The following is a 23,205-nucleotide window of genomic DNA, read 5'->3' on the forward strand; positions in this document are numbered from 1 at the left end:
GATCCTTCTGGTTAAATTAAATGTTTACTAATTTATTAATCACAATTATCACTAATACAATTAAATAATTAGAACAGTCAAAGTAATTTTTTTATTCACATTGATACTTCTTGGGAAAGATATAATGGATAGAATAGTGTCCCAATTGGGCCAGAGGTAGGTTTCTAAGGGGTTTCTAACAATAAGCATGTTTGTTCTGTACTGTGCCTGAGCGTGATTGTCCCCCCTCCCTACTCCCCCCGCTGGCCTACACTCACACTGTGCTTTAATGTTCTGAGCCCAGACATGCTTTTGTCATCACCATGCAACTTTGTGCAATGCCAAAACAAGATCTGAACACAAAGTGACAGCATGCATATTAAAATGATTTTCCTTATTTTGTGGTTTTTTGGAGTCGTGTAGGACAGGATAATGCTCTAAACTGTTACAGATTTATTTAGTATGCAGCACAGCATTTTGCTGTTAATCATTCTACAATCACTAGAAGATTTTTACATAGACAAATAATGTTAAGGGAGGAATTTGCAGCTTTTCTTGCCAAATACAATTTGCATTGATCTGTAAGGTGATAATAAAAACCTGTTTTTAACTCAAATGGTATCAAATGAAATGAGAAATGTTTGTTAACTGACTTGTTGCGTCATTGACGTCTGTATTCTATGCTCAGGCACATTTAGCAGTCACACTGTTCCCGAATCCTACTGAACCATGCCCAGGCCCAATTCTTCAAGAGAGCCAGGGCATAGTATGGTTGACCCGGCACTGAACAATCACATTAGTGAAACGGACTAGACTTTGGTGGGAGTTACATGCAGACAAACATGCTCGGGCCCAGAACAAATTGGTAGTGTGAGTACATTCATTCCTGGGAGGTCATTATGAAAAGTCAGCTTGGATGGGGGCGCACCCTGGCCCGGATGGTTCCTGTTCCCTTTACCAATCAGGAAAAAGAAATAAAAGAGTGAAATGGGAGACTCTGCTGGCTATGAGCAGTTTATCCCCCAGTATGATAGGTGGCAGTGCTCCTCTGGCATGGCCCCTTGTTTGGACTCCTGCAGGACTGCATGGGACTTACCTTTCATAAGGGCAAACCTGTTGAGGTTTCTGGGTGCTTCCAGAAGGATCTGGTGGTAGATGACTCTCCCCTCTTCACTGAGGTTCACCTTCACCCAGAAGTGCTTCTTGGTTGGCACTGGAAGTACTTCTGGATCTGGCATATATGAGACTGCCTCACCTCAATTGGTGGGAAAGGCTTGCTAGGAGGTGTGGAGTGAAGTAAAAGAATTGTGCCAATTGTTTTGTTTGGGAGGAAAGAACCTTTGGAAAGGTATTGTGATAAATAAATCAAATGTAATTGCACTGTGTAGGTGCAGTTGTGTCTGGAGTCTGGAACTCAGTGGCAACCCCCAGTGGTCACATTATTAATTGTTAGATTGAGGTGTGTTACATTAAGTTAGGTTTTGAATAGGCATTTTTTCCCCTTGCAGAGTGACAGGTCAGATTTTTCCTTCTGTTCCTGTAAGCACCAGTTTCAGATCTGTTGTGTACCTTGAACATATTCTGAATTTAAACTAAGATAATAGGAATGGAAAAGTAAAAAATAAGTATCCAAAATAAGTGTTTATTTTTTACATTTTTTTCTTCAAATTTACTTATTCACTGTAAAACTGAGAGTGTTTCTGTACAATTGATGTGCTGAAATGTTTTAGCCTAGTGCTTTATTTTTATTAATTTAATATATATTTCTGTTGCAGGTAGTAGTTTCATTATGTATTATGTGAAACACTGTTGTGCTCAATATAGTTTATTTCCCTTTATTAAAGAGGCAGGTTTACAAATAATTGCACATATAACCTTAAATGATCTCCTCTCAGAAAGAGAGGGTCATCAATTACTCTGTCTCCAGCTTTTTTAAGGAGAAAAACAGCACCCCTAGCATATTCATCTTAGATTCTAAAAGTCTTCCTTTAATTTCATAATGAGTAGTTATATAGCGTTATGTAAAATATTTGGATAATCTTTGTGTAAAGAATTTATGTACTGGAACACAAAATTGTCTATTTCCAGTGTATGTGCCTTCACCTCTGATAGAATAAATTGTATATTTAGTTCCAGGCCTTCTGGATGGCTTCTGTAGTAATTCTTTTCAACATAGACATTACCAGTAAGGTATGGTCCCCGCTTTACCTGTGTCTTAAGTAGGCACATAGATTCCTATGGACTGTACTGTACCGTTGTGGTTAAATGTAGCACTGTGGAGACCTTCTGATCATGATATTTTGGGAATAATAGGTGAAAAGGAAATAAGTTTTATTGGTCTGTATTTCATGCTTTCATTTGGATGCTTATTGTGTTCATAGTGTAATTGCTCAGGTAGTGGAAATCTTGCCGTTCCTTACCTAAATTCTTCAGAATGTATTTTTTTTAAATCTACAGTATATTATAATCCACACTGTACTGTGACATTATGTTCTTTCTCTAATGTTGTTTTAATGCTGAAACCTTTGGAGAAACGTCTTACAGAAACAACATTTTCACTTTCCTGTGTTCATAAATTTCACGTCATTATCTTGGGAGGGTTATGAATTTACTGTTGATTTGCTACTTTGTCTGCACAGAATGCAATTAAAGATTAGTTGTAATAAAAAAAAAACTGATTAAAAATCTAAACACAACAGCATATGTTGCATTGCTCCAGATACATTTCTGCTATAAGAATGCCTTTTCTAGATGACGACTCTTATTTTGTTATTTACCGTTAACAATTAGGGGAAAAGTCAATATTATGCCACAATTCAGATACATCAGTCTTCTAGCTTGTGTCACTAGTTCACGGTCACAGGGCCTAAAGCATCAGGACTCCCTCAGCATGGAGAATCAGTCCATTGCAGGACATGCTCGCATGCATGCATATACACACCACACACACACTCTCTCTTGCTATTTAATTAAATATGCACATATTTAGGATATGGGAGGAGAAGTTTTGTACCTGAGTAGAATACACATACTCCATTAAAAACTGCATTACTTCTTATTACATTTTTGGAAATGTTGCATATTACTTGAGAACTACTTAAAAAACTGGGCTAGTATTTTTAGAAAATGTTGCACATGCATTTATGGAAGAAGATGATCTGCTGTGGCAACCCCTAACGGGAGCAGCCGAAAGAAGAAGAAGAAGTTGCACATGGGGAAAAGTGACAGTTATTTTAAAATGTATTGTCATCATCATTGTTTTCATTTGTCTTTTTCTAATGGGGGTCATATTGACAACACAGTGAGCTGGGCTGATCAGGCCACCCCATCCCTAGCAACTTTCACAGGCATTTCTTGTAAAACCTCAGATGCTGCCAAGCCAGTCAACAGGGATGTATTATTTTCAGTGTGTCCTGTGTCTGCCCTTCCATCTTCTCCCAGTGGACTGGGCATAGTTTATGTCCTTGGGTAGGTGTTAATGTGGCATCCTAATTACACGTCCAGATTGCCTTAACTGGTTCCTCTTATTCCAAAGGCAGCAACCACTCTGTTTCTGAGGTTATTTATAATTGTCTACCTTCAAATCCTGTTTTAGGAGGTGAGACTAGTAACCTTGTGCTAAAAACTCACTTTGTCCCCTTAAATCCATCATCATCTCATTCTTTCCGTAACCTCTTGTGACAATAGGTTGCAATGTAGTTATAGTTTGAATGGTAAATTGAAGCTTTGCCTGTGAATGTAGCTTCTGTTTACCATTATTATACATTTTGATTAAAAAAAAAAGTTGCCGCACACATACATTAGTCAATCTCATGATCACCTCAACCCTCAGTTTTGGTTTAAATTGTAATGCTGACAAATAAATTGAAGCAATCACTAACTGATGAACACGTAAAAGATTCTGGTGTATAGATGAACAGTTAACAGGAGTTTAAATGGGCAGATTATGTTTAACCAGTATACAAACATTTTGTGTTTAAGAAAAAATTGTGACTTATACAGTATTACTTAGTTTGATCTTCAAAGAGCTTTTGTTAAGGTATGTAAGAAGCTGGTGTTTAAAAGAAATGAAAATTCAAAACTCAGATTACATATGGGTGTAATTTTTTTTAAACACTGAAAGCAGCAGGTTATGATGTAATTAACCTATTCTGAATTAGTTGATGTTAACGTGAGCTTCCATGGGTTAGGGATTCCGTTGAGATAAAAATGTAACAACTAAGGTGGTTAAGGTTTTTCATATGACACTAGACTAGGTGGAATTCAGGAGTGAGCAAAATTATCACAAAATGACATTGACAGAATTATTGACGAAAAATAGGCTGCGGATCAGGTTTATATAAAGGTTAAATTCCTACATGTTCTTGTCCATGATCCTTTTTCACTCTGATTCTGCTTCTTTAGAACAATATAGTAGGTTTTTGTTTGTTTGTCCTGTTTTTAGCATTTGTTAAGAACCTAGCTCACATTCAGTTAAAAAATTATAAACGAAGAACACCCCTTTCAATTTGCATTTCAAAAAATGCAACTCATTTCAAAAAATGGAGTTTACAGAGTAAGGTGTGTCTGATCCGTTCACAGGAAAACGTCACAAAATTAATATTTTGTTAATGGACTATATCCATAAATAGAGAAGGTCCAACAATCCTGGTTGTCTCCTATAGTTAATCCTCTGTTAAGGGATGATCTAGTGGTAACTCTGCTGCAAGAGGAACATTACTAAAGAAAAATGACCCTAGATACAGTAAGTGCACATTCAGATGCCATCAACAAATTGATCTATAAAAGTCTTGTTTCAGTTTTAACTATATTCAGTTGTGGTTTTAATTAAATGTAAATGTCTTTGATACTTTAAATTACTCGATTGAATGAACTTAATGTAAAATAACAGGTACGTGGTGAGTTTATAAGATACAAATTTCTATATGTGTTTTGGCTATTGTGCTAAATTGTTGTTATTGATACACATTTTTGGATGATGGAACTGGAATGTATGCTGAATTTTGTTTTAATAAGATTCTATTCAGATATATATAGTTGGGCTAGTTTGTTAGTGTGGACGATAGTCATTCAAAAACCTTTGACTCACCAATGTGCTGTATGCCCATGGCGACCCAAAATTCACATAAATTGTAATTTATATAGTATATATTCAGAAAGCAAATTTCAAGATCAGGAACCCATTACAGTTTCCATCCACATTGACAGTAAACAAGCACATATATGATGATTAAAGAATATAAAAATGTAACAGTCAATTATTGTGCAGATTGAAAATTAAGCAGACTTTTTACTAATAGTATATAGATTCTGTTGTGTAATCCAGTTATAATGAAGACTCAACGGTCTGCAATGTATTCAAATATTGTGATGCATATCAAGGATAACATGTGTAAACTATTTTGTCCTACTGATAATTCTAAAATATAGTTATTGATTATGAAGACAACTCCTGAAGCACCTCTCATAGCAAATTATACTCTCCATGAATATGGCTCAGCAAAATGTTATAAAGTGTTTTTCTCCGCGAATATGCTGTGTTTGCTGGAAACCTTGTTCGCTGAATATTTTACTGAAAATTCACTGTGTCTGGTGTAGATGAGCATTTTTTCCAAGTGATGCTTTGCGAGGCCAGAGTGATATCACAGAACTATAGCAGCCATGCGTAGAACTTTCACTCATGTCTACTATAAGATTGTTGCATCTTATTTTCTGAAGGAAAAAAAGTGCAAATTTTGAAAAAATATGAAAATAGACTACAAACTAATTTAACCTTTTTTTTTTTTTTTTACAGCTTATAGTAAATGGAAATATAGACACAGTCATCCTCAATAATTTAGAGCCATTCACTGAGTATGAAGTTTCTTTATCAGCCATTTATAAAGATGAAAGTGAGAGTGATGCCATATTTGCACTTGGAATGACACGTAAGATGCTCTTAAGTTTTTTTTTTCCATTGTTATTTATTTTGTAATGATAAAAGTTCTGGGAAGAGATTTAAAGATCAAGACTATAAATACAATTGGCCAAAATAAAGTTTTTTTTGAGCTCACTGTCTAGAACGGGGAGAGGAGTTTACCAATACATGAGGGCTGCAGTAGAACTACTTTCCTGGTCTGAGAGGTAATGGTTAAGGTGGTTTGGGTATGTAGTTAAGGTTCCTGCCTTGCTGCCTGTCATGTTTGGCTTGCAGCTTTCTGAAGAAAGATCCAATGGTAGATCCAGGGCAAGTGAGAGATAACGGGCCGGTTTCTAAATAACGAACGGTGAGATTCTCATTTGTGTGCATCTCAGTAGTCTCTCACCAAGCTCTTTCATGTGTTTCTTGAAGGTTTATGAGAAGATTGGAGGCAGGCTACGGCTTACAGAGCTCCAGAATCCGCGTTGTTTAGTGTTAATCTTTGTTCGTCTTTGTCAACTAGTATAAGTAAAAAAGTAGATTTAAGTGATAGTAGTACACAGAAATACATTTCCGAGTGGCAAATCCTGCTCGATTTCCGAAGAAACTGCGCCGAAATATCCATTGAGGTGACAGAGACGCTCCGCAGCCTTTGCTTACTTCGGCAGCCTGAGAAGCTGAGCTGGCGAAAATGCAAGCGCAGTGATCGGGAGCAGAAACGAGGTAAACGTGGCGGTGTAAGCACAAGACTAAAAACTAACCCAACCAGACCCGCTATACCGTCTATTCTGCTTGCGAACGTCCGATCGCTGGACAACAAGCTGGATTATATAAAGCTGCAGCGGGCCAAGCAGTGGGAAATGAGAGCGTGTTGCATCTTTATTTTCACTGAGACATGGCTCCAGGAAAATATTGCAGACTCAGCCATCCAGCTAGACAGACTGACCATCTTCCGAGCGGACAGAGACGCCTCTTTGTCCGGTAAGACGCGCGGGGGTGGACTGTGTGTTTATGTGAACAGAGAGTGGTGTACGAACGCTGCCTTAGTTGCGCGACACTGCTCCCTGCTGATAGAGGTTTTATCAGTAAGGTGTCGGCCTTTCTACCTGCCAAGGGAAGACAGTTGCGTGCTGGTGGTTGCCGTCTACCTCCCGCCTAGCGCAAATGCTAACCAGGCGCTAGTGGAACTCTACGAGATCATCAGCAAACTGCAAACGACGCACCCCGAGGCATTTTTCATTATTGCTGGAGACTTCAATCATGCCAACTTGAAGTCATTTCTCCCAAAATTCTCCCAGAATGTGAACTTTGCTACTAGAGGGGGAAGCTGTCTGGACAATGTTTACACGAGCGCTCCTGACGCCTACAAGGCCCTACCCTACCCCAACCTCGGCTGTTCAGATCATATCAGCGTTTTTATGATCCCTGCATACAAGTCCCTGCTGAAGCCCACTAAACCAGCCCACAAGAGCATCAGATTGTGGCAGGTTGGTGCTGTTTCAGCTCTCCAAGACTGCTTCGAATTGACAGACTGGGACATTTTCAGAGAGGCTGCTATGGATGGTGACTCCATCAATCTGGAGGAATACACAGACTCTGTGACTGGCTACATCTCCAAATGCATAGAGGATGTTACTGTTACCAAGGATGTTACCACAAGAGCCAACCAAAAGCCCTGGATGATGAGAGAAGTGCACAAGCTGCTCAAGATCAGAAATGCAGCCTTCAGATCTGGAGACAAGGCCGCCCTCAGGGTGACCAGGGTGATCTCGCGCTATAAGGAGAGCTAAGTGGGCATACACGCAGAGGATCAGCAAACAATTCAGCAGCACCAGAGACACACGTCGTATGTGGCAGGGCGTTCAGACAATTACAAACTACAAGCCCAATCCACACAGCAGCGATGGTGATGCCTCCCTTCTGGGTGAGCTGAACAACTTCTTCGCATGGTTTGAGGCGCAGAACAAAGAACCTGTGCAAAAAGCAACACCTCCCTCCACTGACCAGGCACTCTGTCTCTCCATAACTGACGTGAGGAGGACTCACAGAGGATCAACAAACAATTCAGCAGCACCAGAGACACACGTCGTATGTGGCAGGGCGTTCAGACAATTACAAACTACAAGCCCAATCCACACAGCAGCGATGATGATGCCTCCCTTCCGGATGAGCTGAACTTCTTCGCACAGTTTGAGGCGCTGAACAAAGAGCCTGCAAGAAAAGCAACACCTTCCTCCACTGACCAGGTACTCTGTCTCTCCATAACTGACGTGAAGAGGACTCTATCCAGAGTCAATCCACGCAAGGCTGCAGGACCTGACAACATACCTGGTCGTGTGCTCAAAGAATGTGCCAGTCAACTGGTTGGTGTCCTCACAGACATCTTCAACACATCTCTGAGCTAGTCGTCAGTCCCAGCATGCTTCAAGTCGACCACTATCATACCAGTGCCGAAGAAGTCATCAGTGACATGCCTGAATGACTACCGACCAGTTGCACTCACGCCAATCATAATGAAGTGCTTCGAAAGGTTAGTCATGTCACAAATAATGACTAATTTCCCTGCCTCCCTTGACCCTCTTCAGTTTGCATACCGCTCAAACAGGTCAACTGAGGATGCCATATGCTCTGCCCTTCACCTATCCCTGACACATCTGGATAAAAAAGACACATATGTCAGGATGCTATTCATAGTCTTTAGCTCTGCCTTCAACACAATCATCCCACCAAAGCTGGTTGTAAAATTGAGCAGGTTGGGCCTGAACACCACCCTCTGCAATTGGATCCTGGACTTCTTGACAGAGAGAACCCAGTCGGTTCAGATGGGCTGCAACACTTCCAGCATCATCACACTGAGCACTGGAGCACCACAGGGCTGCATGCTTAGTCCACTGCTGTTCACCCTGCTGACTTACGACTGTACAGCCACGCACAACACCAACCACATCATCAAGTTTGCGGATGATACGACGGTGCTGGGACTGATAAGCAGGGATGATAAAACAGCATACAGAGATGAGGTGGAACGGCTGTCTACATGCTGTGAAGACAACAGTCCATCTCTCAATGTCGACAAGACAAAAGAGATAATCGTGGACTTCAGATATTCACGTCCTGCCCACATCCCACTCAGCATCAATGGTTTAGATATAGAGACTGTTAGGAGTACCAAGTTCCTCGGTGTGCACATAACTGAGGAACGTATGTGGACACATAACACCTCATCACTAATCAAGAAAGCCCAGCAGAGACTACACTTCCTGAGGCGGCTGAAGCGAGCAAGTCTTCCCCCTTCCATCCTCACCATGTTCTACAGAGGCACCATTGAGAGTGTTCTGACCAGCTGCATCACTGTCTTGTATGGCAACTGCAACATATCCGACCGCAGGTGCCTGCAAAGGATAATGAAGACAGCAGAGAACATTATTGGGGTGCCTCTCCCTTCACTACAGGACATATTTTACAAACGCAGTGTCCGCAAGGCCTGCAGCATTGTGCAGGACCCCTTACACCCCTCACGTGGACTTATCACACTTCTGCCATCCAAGAGAAGATACTGCAGCATCAAAGCCAGATCTGCCAGGATGCAGGAGAGTTTTTACCCCCAAGCTGTTAGACTCCTTAACACCAGGCTGCCCCCTGGGACCTTCCACACGGCCTCAACCACCTCTAAAAACAGAACTTTTATACATGTGAGCCACTGTCCTGCAAAGATGAGTGAGCATGTAGAGAAGAACTGAAAATCTCATACTGACCTTTAAGTATTTTGACACTCTTGTTATCCTTCTGCTGTGAAACATTCTGACCTGTCATTGTTTACACGTCTTAAACAACTATTAGCATACACTGATAATTTCTGTATTATCTAGATCTATTATTTTATTATTTATTATATTACATATCTTACACATCAATATTGCTGCTACTTCTTTGTCCTATCTTTGCACAATGTCTTGTCTTGTTTGTGTTTTAACTTTTAATTTTTAAATTTTAATTCTATTTTTAATTTATTTATTGCAAGTCATGTTGTTACACTGTGGACCCTGAGCTTCGCAATTTCATCTATCTGTATACTTGTATATGGTTGAGATGACAATAAAGTTCACTTTGACTTTGACTTTGAAGCAGGAATCTCTTACTGATGAAAGAAAAACCACACCTTAAGGAGTGTGTTTGAAGTAGCAGTTTTAAACAGTGATCCAATGAAATCAAAAGTATAAAGTGATGAGGGCATTCAAAATGGGAATTTATGGAAATTGTAGTAAACGAAGTATGCATGAAATGCACAAGAAAATTAAGGTCCAGATGCAAATCTTAACTGCACTAAAAAAAAACACTGCATGTGATTGCAAATTGGTCGTTATGTCAGACCAATTAGTTGGTATCATTCTTTGCACAGAAAAATAGAATAGACTACCAAGTAGTGTGGTGGACAGTAGAACTTTAGGGACTTTTAAAAGTAGATCTGATGCTTTTTGGAAGAATTAAGTTCTTAAGTTTTGAAAGAATTACATGTTCTAATGTATCAGGGAAAAAAGGCACCAACTACAGCAGTCCATCAAATTTTTTTGAAGAATATTATAGGCTACCACCTGACTGATGCAAAGTTGTGATGCATCTTGTGTAGCTCTTGGTCACTTCCTGACAACATTCAATTCGCAGATGATTTGCACATTGAGGGAATGAAATCTATTCCATTTTCTAAACCTGCATAACCAGAACAGGGTCATGGGAAAATCACAGTACAAGGCAGGAAAAATTCCTGGAAAAGGTGTCAGTCTCTCACAATGAAGGAAATTGTTTTCTACAAGCAATTGAGGTTCCTCAACAATGGATTTATTCCTAGTATGAGTGTGGTCAAGCAGAACAATTGTACTGTCTTTGTAAACCCACAAATTGCACACAGTAAAATTTCCAATGTTAAATTTAAAATCTTGCACAGTAAAAGTAACTATTGAAAAGTTGATCCATATTTACACTTTAAATGTTTACTTTCCACCATTTCACTGTACATGAAAACCTTCTTAATATAGTACTGTAAAACCTTCATTTTATTTGATACAGGTTGATGGCATAGAGAACAGATGTGGGTAGGTCCTCTCAGCCATTTACTATTCCAGCTACACATTCACCTTACAGCCTTAAAAATCATTTTCCATCACCCATCCCAGCTTATCATAATATAAAAGCGCCACTGTTAAGTTGATAGCGCTTTGAGTACCGAGAAAAGAGCTATATAAATGTAATGAATTATTATTATTATTATTATTAAATTTAGCTGCAACCTTAAAACAGAATGAATATTCAAGTTAAACTTGCAAATGTGCAAACACTACATTACTAAATTAAACACTACATTTAATCAATTAAAATGAACTGTAAAATATGATTATACTCCATGGTGTTTTGGATCCCCGGGCATTGCAAGCTCTGGTAATTGAGCGGCTTACTGAGGAAAGTACCTATCATTAGTATATCTTATAATACTGTAAAAAAAAAATTGGATAAGGTGCACTGCCATTTGCTTTACATTTTAACAAAAGGTTGGCATGCAAGTGTCCTATTTTTTTAAGAAAACATTTTACTGTTTTCTCCTTACTTTGTAAATATATTTTTAATAATTCTGTGGCTTTCTTTTGCTGATTTCTGCCTGCTGACACGAACCATATAAATTAAATCGTGCAAACATCACACCAACTCCAGAGCTGGTGAGGGCTTACTGAGATTCTTAAGTGCACTTGAGTGTTACTTTAAGCCAGTGAGAGTTTTGCACTATAAGTCCATTATTATTGGTAAAAGGCTTTCAAGAAACCGGCAATCTCTCAAATTGCATAGAACTTTGTAGAAAATTTCTTGGAGGAATTAGGGAATATTGTTGAGAATAGGGTGATCTGGTATATACAGAAAAAACTGACAAAAAGTGAAGCAATACTTTAAACAACTTGGAAAAACTTGTCAAAATTCAATATTAGTTGTTGGTTGATTTAGGAAGTAAACATGTAAGTATAAATGTTTAAACATACAAAGTCCATTTTGAATTGTCTTGTTCTTTGCTAAAAATGTCATGATTTCTTTTGAGTTGTATTTTTTTTCACAGTTCCAAGCACTACCACCACCACCACAACAGTGACTACAACAACCACATCAGGTATTACTAATATTCCTTTTGTTTGTTGATCTGAATATTATTCTCCAAAATAAAAGCATAAACTTTTTTAAAAGTTATATCTTATATAAGATTTTTTGCAGATTATGCCAGAAGATAGATTTTACCACCTGTAAATAGTTAAGTTTCACAAATAACTTATTTGCATTCCATTTAAACTGTGAACTGCAAAAATAAATAAAATCAATGTGACGTTTGTTCCTGTCCTTTGCCTCTTTCTTGCTAGTACTGCTTGTGTACCTGACATATTTTAAGCAGTGTTATAACTAGAGTTGAGTGCTGTAGACTGGTCTGGTAGTCAAGTAAAAAAGTGCTGTTACTTTAACAAAATTATTACTTAAGCAAAAGTACTGGTTCATAAATGTACTTGGATAAAAGTAAAAAGGTGTTGGGTCAAGAAAAGATACCGAAGAACTCAAATTATTTTAAGTTAGGCTCTTAATAAACTGAAACATTAACAGTGTGAAGATTTGAAACATTTATAAAACATATAAAGCATGTCTTTTCAATTAATAAACTGGAATAGCCATAAAGAATGATGAAATACAAAAATTAAACTTCAGTTTTAAGCCACATTTTTATGCATTTTACACAAATCAAAAATTTGTTAGAATTTTAGTAAGTCTCATATTGTTAGGGACATTTGCTATATCATTTGTACATACCAAAAGAAAAACTTCTAACATATCACAAAAAATATAATTTATGAATGACTGAAGTACTATTTAATTTTGTAAATATAGTAGAGCCAGTGACCTGAGTAAGTTTTGAATATTTATAGTTGAACTGATAATTGTGTTTTTTTTCTCTGTTATGCAATTTATTTCCTGATAATCAATGTAGAGATGTAAGCTCCATCTTTCTTTTTTTTTGTCCAGCAGTTTTTCTGCAACTTTTACCCCACCCAAAGGAACTTAGTAGCATATTTCTGTTTATCAATGATTTGTATGCAGGGTTCAGGGCTTTCATGGGGAAAGCTGATTCCTTTGAGAAACATTTATTTAGCTAAGCGATGGCTGAATTATTTATAAAACGTGTATTTACTCTATGTAGCCTCCCAATGTCTACTGTAACTAATTGAGGTCCCTACTTTGTTTCTAGGTTCTTGAAGACCTTTATTAATATTTTGGACGCTTAAATAAACCTTTCTTCGGGTTATCACCCTTAAATTACCAGTCAAACAAAATATGAAAATTGGAGTGAATGTTAACTCTCTTTAGAGTATGTCAAGAATTGACATAAATACACTTTCACGGCAGTATATTGTTAGAAACTACTTTTCTTGTCTGTATCAACTTCACTCTCTCCAGTATAAGAGATTAGCCACTGTGGCTGGTGGTGAGGAAGCAGTCAGAAACAGGGAAAAGTGTTGGGGTGCCACTCTGATAACCCCATTTAATTCAAACAGAAAAAAAAGATTCAGTGCTCCAAAACACACAACATAAAAGACACTGACTTATAGTCAGTCACACTGGCTTTCTTCCTGCTCTGCTTACTGTAACACATCTCTGGCTCTTGGGGGATCTCAAGTTCTGGTTGGCATATGGACGCCACCTTTCTAAATCATTTCTTTATAAAGCAGATCAGCCAGAAGGGCCAGGGCTTGCTCAGGATTCCATAGCCAGGCGTGAGTGCCCTCTCTGAGCACCTTCTATGGAGTATGGAGCAAGGACAGGATACTGTTAGTAACAGCACCCCCTCTCGCCCTGGAGTGGTATTGCTTACTTCAGTTGTGCTTATTTGGGGACCCCTGGATGTGCATGGTTGGCATGGCACATGGCACACTCAGATTTTCAGAGACTGTGGGCCAGTGTACACGATAGAGTCAAGAAATACTCTGCAATCACAAAGTATGCTGATCATCAACACCATAAACACCCAAGGGCGCTAAATAATTGGTAAACATGTTTGGATGTCTACAAAGGATTTACAGTTATTGGTTCCTTCAGAAAAGCTAGCTCCAAGTAATTTAAGTCTTTATAAGATATTTTAAAATGTGGGTACTGTTACCATTAGGCTGGTGTTATACTGTTACTTAAGGATTCACCACTCCTTCTGTGTTTTCCATTTTAAAACCAGTTGTAACCTATGTATTTGGCTCTGGAACTCCTGCACTACCACCTGTTATAATTCACGTACAAAAGGATTTAGATGTCATTAAAGAAGAATAAGAAGAATTACTTGTTGAATATATTATTTGGTTCACTGCAAGGTTTATGATCTTGGAGGCACCTTACTCTTATTGAGTATCCTTGTTTATAGAGCATTGCTTGATTTTTTTTTTCATTCATTTTTTTGTATTTTGTGCTTTTTTCACTTTTCAGTTTGATAACTGTTTTTTCTGTACTCTTGATTTTTGGTCCTCGGAGAATGAGGAAGAAGAACAGTTGTCTAATCGTGTGTTTTTGTAATTTTTTCCATCACCTTAAATTTTTGAGCCATATAAATACTGCACAGATTCATCTTCACTTATTTTTGTATATTGTTGTTCATATACTGTTTATTCCATCAGTATCATTGCAGAGGACTGCAGTTATTTTAAAGGGCATGACACTAGAATTTTGTTTTTTTTGGTGTCACGTTAATAAAGATTTGTTTTATTTTGAAAATCTTTTGGATTCTGTGCCTCCAAGTTATACCACAGATCTGTTCGGTTTTGTTACAGATGACCAGAGTCTGAGTATGTGCAAAGGTACCAGTGCATGTCACATTCATACAGTATAACTGGATTTCATTTTATTACACCTAATTTAAGGTTAAATGTGTTTACCATATGTATTTAGCACATTTTAAAGTTAGTTTGGTTTTGTGATTTTCTGTGCTTTTTAGCATAACTGTTAAAGAGCAAAAAATGCTACTCTGTTATAAAAGAAATTAAACATTTTTTTCATAACAGGAAAGTAGTAATCCACTGCATGTTTTTAAAGTCACCTGCCTGTAGAAAATCTGTGGTCTTTGATTAATACCTGGACTGTCAGTAACAGGTTATAAGTCGAGTCTGAGTGCTAGTGTCAAAGAGGCTTCACAGAATTTTGCTACAAAGTGTTTTGATATTTGACCAAAAGATGTCTACTAGATGTCATGCAGATGTTTAAAAAGATTAAATAAAGAAATCTGCAGCATCATGCTATTTATTTTGTTTTATTTTTCACTTTTTAATATCATCAACTCTCCAGTTATTCGCAGTGGAGTAAGAAATTTGATTGTCACTGATGAAACTACCTTCAGCATGAAAGTATCCTGGGATAATGTTGACCAAAATGTCCGTCAATACAGGGTGTCCTATGTGACCGCAAGAGGAGATCGTGCTGAAGAAGTGGTAAGCATGGTCATTTATTTTGTACTGTGTTTTGTACTACAGCATTGAACACAAAATAAGCAGACAATGTAGTAATTTTATTATTTATAACTGTCACTAGTATGGCTTGTTTAAATGCAGCATTTTATGTGTTGTTAAGGAAGTCAACAAACATAAATAAAAGAAAACATGGTTGATGAGATAACACCACTTCTTTACATCCCACTAAGATGAAAGAAAATAACCATTTTTAATTTACAGCTTAATGTGCATTACAGTAATCCCTCGCTATATCGCGCTTCGCCTTTCGCGGCTTCACTCCATCGCGGATTTTATATGTAAGCATATTTAAATATATATCGCAGATTTTTTGCTGGTTTGCGGATTTCTGCGGACAATGGGTCTTTTAATTTCTGGTACATGCTTCCTCAGTTGGTTTGCCCAGTTGATTTCATACAAGGGACGCTACTGGTGGATGGCTGAGAAGCTACCCAACTTACTTTTCTCTCTCTCTCTCTTGCTCTCTCTGATCCTGACGTAGGGGGTGTGAGCAGGGGGGCTGTTCGCACACCTAGACTATACGGACGCTCGTCTAAAAATGCTGAAAGATTATCTTCACGTTGCTACCTTATGTGTGCAGCTGCTTCGTGAAGCGATATGCTGCACGGTGCTTCGCATACTTAAAAGCCAAACAGCCCTATTGATTTGTTTGCTTCACTCCTTTGAAGAGGAAGATATGTTTGCATTCTTTTAATTGTGAGACGGAACTATCATCTCTGTCTTGTCATGGAGCACAGTTTAAACTTTTGAAAAAGAGACAAATGTTTGTTTGCAGTGTTTGAATAACGTTCCTGTCTCTCTACAACCTCCTGTGTTTCTGCGCAAATCTGTGACCCAAGCATGACAATATAAAAATAACCATATAAATATATGGTTTCTACTTCGCGGATTTTCTTATTTCGCGGGTGGCTCTGGAACGCAACCCCCGCGATGGAGGAGGGATTACTGTAATAGCATATTTGCATATTCTTCTTGAGTTCATGTCAGTTTGCTGTACAGATTCCAGATTAATTTCATAGTACAGAGATGCACATCAGTAATGTACAGAGGCTATAGTGACTGCACAAAACCACATACATGACATTATTTCTTCTTAAACAGAGACACTTCCTCCACTCTTAAAAAGTATAAATACACCCTTTTCTTTTTCAGTATAGCATTCCAGAATGAAAAAACAGGATTAAAGCATTCTTCACCTGTGAATTAGCATAGTTATAATCTTTGTGCAATTTATTTAAATTGTGTTAATGAAATGATTATACCGTACAGCATATATTGTGTGATAATTCTTATAATACTAACACATATAGAAATAGGTTACTTCAGCTGTGCGCAACCTGCGGCCGTACGGCCGCATGCGGCCGTGGGCAAGGACTTTGGCGGCCGTGGACGTGTATATTAAAGTGTACGTAATGGCGGCCGTGCAGGTGTAGGGTCTCTGGACTCCAGCGAGTAAGGGGTCTCAACGCCGCGGAATCTTTGTCGGCCGGGTCGGTATGGTGACGCCGAAAGCCGATTTGCTTACTTGAATATTAAGTTCGGTTGAAATGGGCTGACACCCAGGAGTACATGTGAAGTCACGTGACTAGCGGCTAGCCAATATGGAACTGAGAAGGAAATGGGAGTGTACGCCTGTACGGCCTTGTGGCTAAGTCCATACACTGCCTATCGCCATTAGCAAACGGTCATCATATGTGCGAAGCAGCGTTTTCCAGAATGAAATATCTGAAAAACAAGTACCGAACCCGATTGGTAGACAGCAATCTAGAGTCTGGAATACGGCTAATGGTCTCCAGCGAGTCCCCTGACTTTGCAAGTCTGTCTGCAAACATGCAAGAGCAAGGAAACCATTAATGGCGATGTTTTCCAAACTTCCTGAAACAATTGCTGTAAAGGTTTTTTGTCCTATATGACGTTTCATAGACATTTTTTTACATATGTAGACCAGTAAATTGAATATTGTCAGATATATCATACTCTGTTTTAATGTGTAATCTGTAAATTTTTACATAAATCATAAAACATTATTAAGTTTACTTGGACTTACTGGCGGCCGTTATTAAAGTAAAAAGTCTGTAGTGCGGCCGTTATTAAAGTAAAAAGTCTGTAGTGCGGCCGTCAATAGCGGAAAGGTTGCGCATGCCTGGGTTACTTTAATGCTCAGTAAAACAGAGCAATTTTAAACTAATTTACATGAAAGAGTTATAACAATATATAGTGTATTAATTAATATGGTTAAGACATGGCTGTTTGACAATGAAGGAGAGGAAAGCAAAAACTCATTCAGCAACATTCCTGGAGAAAGTAAACCTCTTGGGGGTCCATATCCATTTAGTATTCAAAGTCATATTTATATTGATAGAAGTGTGGAATAATAAAATAATGATTTTTTTATTTTTATGAAATCTCTCAAAGGAACACTGCAGTGTAGAGGAGTTAGCTGGATTGCTATGAGACAGAATGTTCAACAATAAAATAAACTATTCTTTTGACCACTATTTTAACCCATTTAGGTACTAGACATTTTTTGGCTTCTGCCAGGAGAAAGGCTGATAAGGTCCCTTGTTTCCACTGATTTTCTAGTATGAAGAGGTAATGCTACCAGTTAAGTTTTGAATACTTTAATAACACAGATCTTATAGTTACAAAAAGTGTCACCCCACACTGGCATTTCTGACCCCACAACTGTTAGATGTGGGACACACAGGTGCCTCACTGCTTCTGACCCGTTCAACCCTCAGTATGTGGTTTCATTGACCCACTCAAGTGAATTTACACCTTACCCAATTTACACTGTTACCCAATATATATAGAGTCTGTGCGTCTGAATCACATACTTGGCCTGCTCTGACTGGACTGTACTTGTGTGACCTGTTTTATGCAAAATGTGTTACATTTATATGTATATGTGTATTTTTTTTGTACTGTGATTACCTGAATACTGGCAGTAATGGTATACCTTCAGTTCAGTTGTTTTGGCCTGCACCAGGGAGCGATTGGCATATTCACCTTTACCTAACTGAACCAGACTAGGTGACAAATTACTACAGAGTTTGAAATAAGTGCTCCAAATGAACTAGATTCAAAAATACCTTCAAAAGATTCAAGAGTTTTTTAGTCACAGAGGTTGTAAATGTAGACTATCTTAAAGAATAAGAAAAAAGTAAAACTCACAATCACAAGATGATGGGTCAAAATTATAAGATATATTTTAAATTTGTTTTTAATTTTTCAGTATAAAACACATCTCTAATAATCACTTAACTATTAGAATAAGAAAAAAATCCATCATCCTTTTTTCCTCTTTTTGTTGTGCTACTGTATTTGGTATTGTTACTTTCAATAGGTTTATATAACAAAAGTAGATTTTGTAAGGTATCCAGATTATAGGAAGTATCCTGAATAATTAGTGTGTCATTTTCTTTCAGATTATGGTGCCAGGAAGACAAAACAACATCCTTCTTCAGCCACTGCTCTCTGACACTGAGTACAAAATTACAGTCATTCCAGTCTATTCAGATGGAGATGGACTTAGCAGCTCTTCCACTGGAAGAACCTGTAAGTATTGACAAATATTAGCTTTTATAGTATTCATGGTATTGCGGAGTCTGAAGTATCCTTATGCTCACATTATGCATTTGTGTAAGTTATTTGTTAAAATATGCGCATAAAAATATTTCTTTATTGAAATATAATAGTTTTACTAATTTTGAAATAGTTGATAAATGCGTAATCTTAAAATGCACAATGTAATAACTAAAGCATCGACCAATTTTAAATTATAAACGATAAAACTACTTTCAAATCTGGGAAGTAAATGACACAATTTAACACATTAATGTTTGACTTAGAGGCAACAGATTATAAAAATGCAGATTATAAATAAGTTTTCAAAAATTAAAGTGTATAGTACAAGGGATGAAGGTGATTGGCTGTCTAAAATTTATTCCCACTTATCTAAACACAAAGAGAATATGTAACATAAAATAAAAATAGACTTATGCATTTATCTCCCTTTCTAGTTATTGGCTGATTAGGTTGATTACTTTTATTTTTACTTAACCTTCTTATGTATCCAGATTATGTCTTTCATGTTTTATGTTAAATGTATGAGGGAGAAGAAAGAGGAAACAGATTTTGTTGGAGGACAGAGCAAGAAGCAATTACTTTTTTTTTGGAAGATTGAAGGCAGATAGCATTTTATAGGAGGCAGAAAGGAGAGAGTTTTGTGAGTTATGAAAACATGGCTATAATTTGGCAAGTAAAGGAACCAAATGACATGCAGTAGCACCCAGGGAACACAATACCTTTGAAGCACCTTCTATAAACATAAGGGACTTACAGATGCCTGTGATCACTCAAATATTTATGTAAATACAAAGTTGTTTCACAATTCCTTGAATAGTTTGATCCACATCTAAGTTAACCTTTTTGCAAAAAATCAACTCTGGATATAATCAAATAGAAAATTTGATACATAATACTTTTCCATTCACCACAATAAAAAAACAATTCATTTTTATTTTGCATAAGTCAAATTGATGAGCCCAAATTTAATAACATGCATGTCATCAGCGTAGTGCTATACTTTTTGTTAAAGTGTGCTGTTACTAATCCTGATACAGCTGACTGTTTAAAACTGAACAGCAATATATAAAGAAAATTAAAGTAGGTTTTCAAAAGTTGAATTATATGATAATTTTATAAAACACTAGCTGTCCCGCCCGCATAGTGATGAAACAGGACAAACTTTAAAAATCAATAAATAAACAGGTATCACTAGCTAAGCGGAGGCAAGGTATGCTCCAACATGTTACGAGAGGTGACTCAAACGAAGGCTGGCGTATAAGAGAGGAGGCCCCCACCTGGCTCCCCACTCCTGACATCACACTTCCCCCTTCCCTCAGCCCACAGCCTCTGTCTCGGATTACCGCGAATAAATCGCTCCTGTAAGCAAACTATGATACATAGCGCAATGAGAGAAGTCGCAAAATCAACCGGAACATTCAAGCAAATTATAGAGAAAAACCTGAACTAAATCTGTTAAGTAGTTCTCTCATGAAAAGCAGACAGACAGACGTTGGATTTAATATATATAGAGATAACTGCAGTTCACTTTAGAGCTATGTTTAAGCAGTACATTAGAAATACTTGCATGTTTTCCATGATCTAGTAAAAGTAGTATAACAGCAGAAAAAATAAAAACAGACAAAAAAATGAAAGCAACACCAGAAGATATACAGTATGTAAGAACAGATTTCATTTAGCTCACATAGTAGTCGGCATGAGCCACTATTGAGTAGCCTTATTAAATGATTACAAAACAGTTCCAGAATCCACTGCTAATGGTCCTGTACCAGTAGCATACTATTTGCCAGCAAGTGGCTGTGCAGGAGGTTGAGTTCTTTATTAACATTGTTTTCCTTTATGGGAATCTGTATTGTTGTCTGCATATTGATCTGGCAAAATTTTACACCAGATGCCCTTCCTGACATAACCCTCCCCATTTATCTGGGCTTGGGACCAGCACGAAGAAACACACTAGTTTGTGCATCCCCCGTGGCAGGGAAATTTCAAATGGATAAATGGAAAATGTTTTCCGAAATTTTTGCAAATTTGTTAAAAATCAAAAACTGAAATACCCAGACTAATCTGACCCTTTGCTATGGCACTCAAAATTTTAGTCAAGTGCATGCTTTTTGCTTTAATTATCCCTGAGATGTTTCTAGAACTTGACTGCAGTCTACCGCTGGATGAATTTAATTAATTGGACATAGTTTAGAATGGCATACATTAGAACATTAGTACAATTTAGACAAAAACTGGCCATTCAGCACAAAAAGGCTTGCAAGTCCTATTCACTTAATTGTTGCAAAACAACATCAAGTCTAGTTTTGAAAGTCCTTAAAGTCTTACTATCTATCACACTACTTGGTAGCTTATTCCATTTGTCTGTGGTTCTCTATGTAAAGAAAAACTTCCTTATGTTTGTGTGAAATTTACCCTCAAATTTCTAACTACTGTATGTTCCTGTGTTCTTGATGAACTCATTTTAAAATAAGTCTCAATCCACTGTACTAATTCCCTTTGTAATTTTAAACATTTCAATCATGTTTCCTCTTAATCTTCTTTGTCTTAAACTGCTCTTTTAATCTTTCCTCATAATTCATACTCTGTAGCCCTGGAATCAGTGACTTTTTCCATTGCTGCTATGTCATTTTTGTAGCCTGGAGACCAAACCTGTACTCCAGATGAGGCCTTACCAATAAGTTATAAAGTCTGAGTATACCTTCTTTGGACTTGTACTCTACACATCATGTTATATAACCTAAAACATTCTGTTAGCCGTCTCAATGGCTTCTGAACCCTTTCTGGCATTTGATAGTGTCAAGACAACTATGATTCTTAAACCCTTCTCATAACGGGCACTTTTGATTTTTAGACCTTCCATTGTGTATTCAAATCTCACATTTTTACTTCCTACGTGTAATACTTCACATGTATTTACATTAAATTTCATCTGCTGCAAATCTGGCCAAGCCTGAATGCTGTCCATGTTCCTCTGCAATGATTCAACAGACTCTAGATCAGGGGTAGGCAACGTCGGTCCTGGAGTGCCACAGTATGTGCAGGTTTTTGTTCCAACCCAGTTCCTTAACGAGAACTCAATTATTGCTGATGAAGCAAATATTGCTTAAGTGACATTTTAATGCTTCATTTTAGTGGTCTCGCTTGTTAAGGTTCTCCAACCTTAATTGCTTATTTCAATCTTAAACTGCTGCATTCAGTGTTTTAATTGCTCCTTATTAGCAATAAGATGTAAAAGACAAAGCAGCCAGCAGTTCTCCAGCTAGCTTTTTTCCAATTACATCTGTGTGTGTTCATCATGCACGGTTTGATTTAATAAAACACTTAATAGAAAAATGTGACAGACTGAAAATGATCTGTTTTAGGCTTCATATCATTTGGATGATATCCTTGGAAAGGAAAAAAATCTACGATATAAAAGCCTTACATTGCACAGACTAACAAGCCATAAAATTAAATAAGGTCTGAGATTGGCAATGATTGGTTTCTAATTAAGCAATTGGGTTGAATGAAAACCTGTAGCCACTGCGGCTCACCAGGACCGACATTGCCTACCCCTGTTTTACATCTTATTGCTAATAAGGAGCAATTAAAACACTGAATGCAGCAGTTTAAGATTGAAATAAGCAATTAAGGTTGGAGAACCTTAACAAGCGAGACCACTAAAATGAAGCATTAAAATGTCACTTAAGCAATATGTGCTTCATCAGCAATAATTGAGTTCTCGTTAAGGAACTGGGTTGGAACAAAAACCTGCACATACTGTGGCACTCCAGGACCGACGTTGCCTACCCCTGCTCTAGATGATCTGACAATCCACCTAATTTGGTATCATCTGCAAACTTATTCAGTTTATTTATATTCCTATCCAAATCATCTGTATAAATTTAAAATAGCAGCGGCCCTAGCAATGACCCATGTGGAACACCACTCTTAACATCAGCCAATTCTGATAGTGTTCCTCACACCATATCCCTCAGCATCCTGTGTCTGAGCCAATTTTACACCCGTCTGCAAACATCATCCTGAACTCCCACTTCTTTTAGTTTGATGCCCAACCTCTCATGTGGCACCTTATCAAATGCTTTCTTAAAGTCAAGATAAATAATATCATATTCTCCACTTTGTTCATATCCTTTAGTTGCTTCCTCATAGAATTCCAGTATGTCGGTAAAGGTTCAGTAAAACTCCTGTTTTTGCCATGCATTGCCCAAA

General features: G+C 37.6%; 1 protein-coding gene across 1 annotated transcript in view; it reads left to right on the forward strand.

Moving 5' to 3' along the window:
- Positions 1–23,205, forward strand: part of col14a1a (collagen, type XIV, alpha 1a) — a 504,124-nt gene that overhangs the window by 211,485 nt on the left and 269,434 nt on the right. Inside the window, 4 exon segments of the mRNA XM_051935518.1 lie at positions 5,774–5,906; positions 11,976–12,026; positions 15,221–15,363; positions 18,831–18,960. Coding sequence (XP_051791478.1) covers positions 5,774–5,906; positions 11,976–12,026; positions 15,221–15,363; positions 18,831–18,960 — 457 coding nt within the window.

Source organism: Erpetoichthys calabaricus, chromosome 13 (genome assembly GCF_900747795.2).
Source record: "Erpetoichthys calabaricus chromosome 13, fErpCal1.3, whole genome shotgun sequence".
Taxonomy (NCBI): domain Eukaryota; kingdom Metazoa; phylum Chordata; class Cladistia; order Polypteriformes; family Polypteridae; genus Erpetoichthys; species Erpetoichthys calabaricus.